Source organism: Dipteris shenzhenensis, chromosome 32 (genome assembly GCF_047967505.1).
Source record: "Dipteris shenzhenensis isolate YYH24624 ecotype China chromosome 32, Dip_SZ_1.0, whole genome shotgun sequence".
Classification (NCBI taxonomy): Eukaryota; Viridiplantae; Streptophyta; class Polypodiopsida; order Gleicheniales; family Dipteridaceae; genus Dipteris; species Dipteris shenzhenensis.
In genome coordinates, this window is record NC_141627.1 from 41,806,436 (window position 1) to 41,809,183 (window position 2,748).

The 2,748-nt window shown below is 48.1% G+C and overlaps 1 protein-coding gene across 1 annotated transcript; it reads left to right on the top strand.

Annotated features, from left to right (window-relative positions):
- Positions 1-310: 310 nt before the first annotated feature.
- On the top strand, positions 311-1,375 carry NDHS (NAD(P)H-quinone oxidoreductase subunit S). The gene has a single exon (XM_087371082.1). The coding sequence runs from the start codon at positions 350-352 to the stop codon at positions 1,058-1,060; it is 711 nt and encodes a 236-aa protein (XP_087227208.1). The 5' UTR covers positions 311-349; the 3' UTR covers positions 1,061-1,375.
- The last annotated feature ends 1,373 nt before the right edge of the window (positions 1,376-2,748 follow it).

A 2,748-nucleotide genomic window follows, 5' to 3' on the forward strand; every position in this document is an offset into this window, starting at 1 on the left:
ATCTGTCTCTCCCTCCACTCTCCTTCGCTTAGCATGCTCAACTCTCCCTCCCCCTCTCCCTATGCTTGACCCATCCACTCTTGTCTCCCTCCCCCTCTCCCTATGCTTGATCCATCCACTCTCGCCACCCCTTAACCCTTTCTCCCTCTAGTGAGCGTGCCCTTCTCCCTCGACTCTCCCTCTCATCTCCATTCCCCTCTCCCTGTGCTCTATATACTTTCTCTCTAACTACCCAGCCTAATACGCCATCTAATTAATAGCCGCAATAAAACTCATCGGGGCACCTATTCAAGATAGGACACGGGTGAATGGCTATCTTGTTCCCAATCACGTATTGCCAATCTTTCCAATGCTCCTCCACTCTTCGCCATGCTGCTCCCTGACATCCCTTGGCAGCTCCTACCTGGGTGTGTCCCTTCCTGTGAACTCGTATTCCCTTTTCCGTTCTTCTCCCCTCCCCCACCTCGTCATCAGATCCGAGAAGGTTGACTTCTGGCAACTACTTGGCGGCCGCGGCTTGCCCGGTGGCGAGGAGGGTCTCAAAAATGGGAAGAGCAAATTGCTTTTCGGCCAGGATTCTCCCACTTCGCCTGTCGTAGCGGAAGGGTCCTCTCAAGTCGATCCTCCGGAAGAATCGAAAGATGGGGCAGCTTTTGAGAGTGGCTTCGAAAAGGAAATGATGGGTTTGACGGGGGGATTTCCCGGTGGCGAGGAAGGGCTTAAGAAGTTCATTGCAGACAATCCACCCCCGCCCAAAACTATAGGCACGGAAATGGAAAGATTGCAGGTGTCAAACGTTAGGCCGAGAGCTCCACCGCCTCCTCTTCTCATGCCCGGGATGACGGTAACTGTGAAGAATCCTGTCAATCCTTTTCACATGTACAGTGGGATAGTGCAGAGAGTATCGGATGGGCGCGCTGGGGTGCTGTTCGAGGGCGGGAATTGGGACAAGCTGCTGACATTTTACCTGGACGAATTGGAACGCACGGAGAAGGGACCTCCCATGAGCAATCCCAAATCTGCCGTGCTGTTGGAACAGCCCCCATCATCAAGTGTATGAACGGTTCCTTCCCCTGATACAAATTTGGGCTTCAATTGGTGTGGCCTTCATTATTCTGCATTTCTGTTGAATACTCCCGTGTCCTCTCTCTGTACATTTCAACGGATTTGGATAGGCCGTGACGTTGTTTGTGGTTAGTCTTCTTTTTCCTCAATTTTGTTACCACTCTCCCCTTACAGCTCTAGCAACTACAAAGTTTCTTTTTTAAGACCCTTTGAAAGCAGATCAACTCGAGTTCTATTCAGCCACTTGGGGCAGTGCTGTAGGCACATGTGTGCCCCTTGTTCAAATACCTCTGTATCCCCCTCCTATATCTCTGCACTCATGCATCTGTGATTTTTTGTACGTCCTTGCCACTCTAATTCTTGCCACTTAGAAACTTGGTTGGTGAATCCTAGTCCTTGGTCACTCGAGAACTCGGATTGAGCAATCAAATTGACTAAGGGTTAATATTTCACCTCGTCTTAGTGTCGATCATGTCTTGACAGATGTGGAACAAAGTCACAAATTGGTGCGAATGATATAATCTTCAAAACTTTGTGGCTAGACTGGACTAGAACATTGGCACAAATGAGATAATCTTCAAAAGTTAGTGGTGGCCAGACTGGACTAGAACACCAATGAGGTGCTACATAAGGGGATGGGTGGCAAACAAGATGGAGTTGTAGATGGACAGGGTCATCCATTGGATCTTACAAAACATAGGGTCCAATTGGGTCCCCATCACCTGGTGTTGCTGAGGGTCATGATGCCCACAAGGACCTTGTCTAAGTGCAAGAACATTCCTCCCATTTCTTGACCACCTATACTATATTGGGATCCATGATGCCCAAGTGCGTAAACTTGTACTTCAATTGTTTGTGCTGCACTTGCCGCTTGGTCCCCTCTTGGTCCATTATGTAATTGGGATCCTCCTATAGATTTTGCTCAAGTTGTGCCACGAAGTAGTGTCCTTGGTGATGGTGAATGGCAAAGATCTACTTAATGATGTAGAGAAGCTAGGTGTAGGAACTTGGCAAAGGTTTGAATAGTTGGCATAGAAAGTTCATTCACTTTGATCATGATTGCCTACTGCTCAACCTTGTATGTCACTTGCTCTTGCTTGGACTTTTCCTTTCCCAACAAACTAACGTGGTTGGTGTGATTACAAAGGGAGATATTTGTTGGGAGATACTCCATGGGAATTACGACTCCATGCAAAGTTGGAGCTTCTCCATGCACTACTGCCAAGGCTATGGCCATGGTGCAGCATGGAACTCAAAATTCTTCATTGCAAGTAATAACTTGCAAAATGTGTGTTGGGGAAAAACAAGTAGAAGGAAAAACATTTTTAGCAAGGGGAAGTGGTTGACTAAGGGAGGTGAGATCGGGGAGACCTCTGCATGGCCGTGTCAACCCACAACCCTAGAGAGGAGGCACTCGATGGAAAGAATGGTGTCTAGGCATAGTTGGAGAGGGGCAAGGCTCAAGCTCCTATACCAATGGTGCTCGGGCTATGGACCCATCATCAGAGTTAAGTGTTGTTGACATAATGGGCTAGTGCCTACCTGCTTTGTTTGTGCTTACTACATTGGTGCCTTTTGAGACTACCATCTTAAATTGTCTTGGTAGAAATGGCCAATGTGTGGGACTTGGAGAGGGGCTACAAAGTAGATCAAGGGCCACCTTGGCCAGCTTTTTCATCCTGG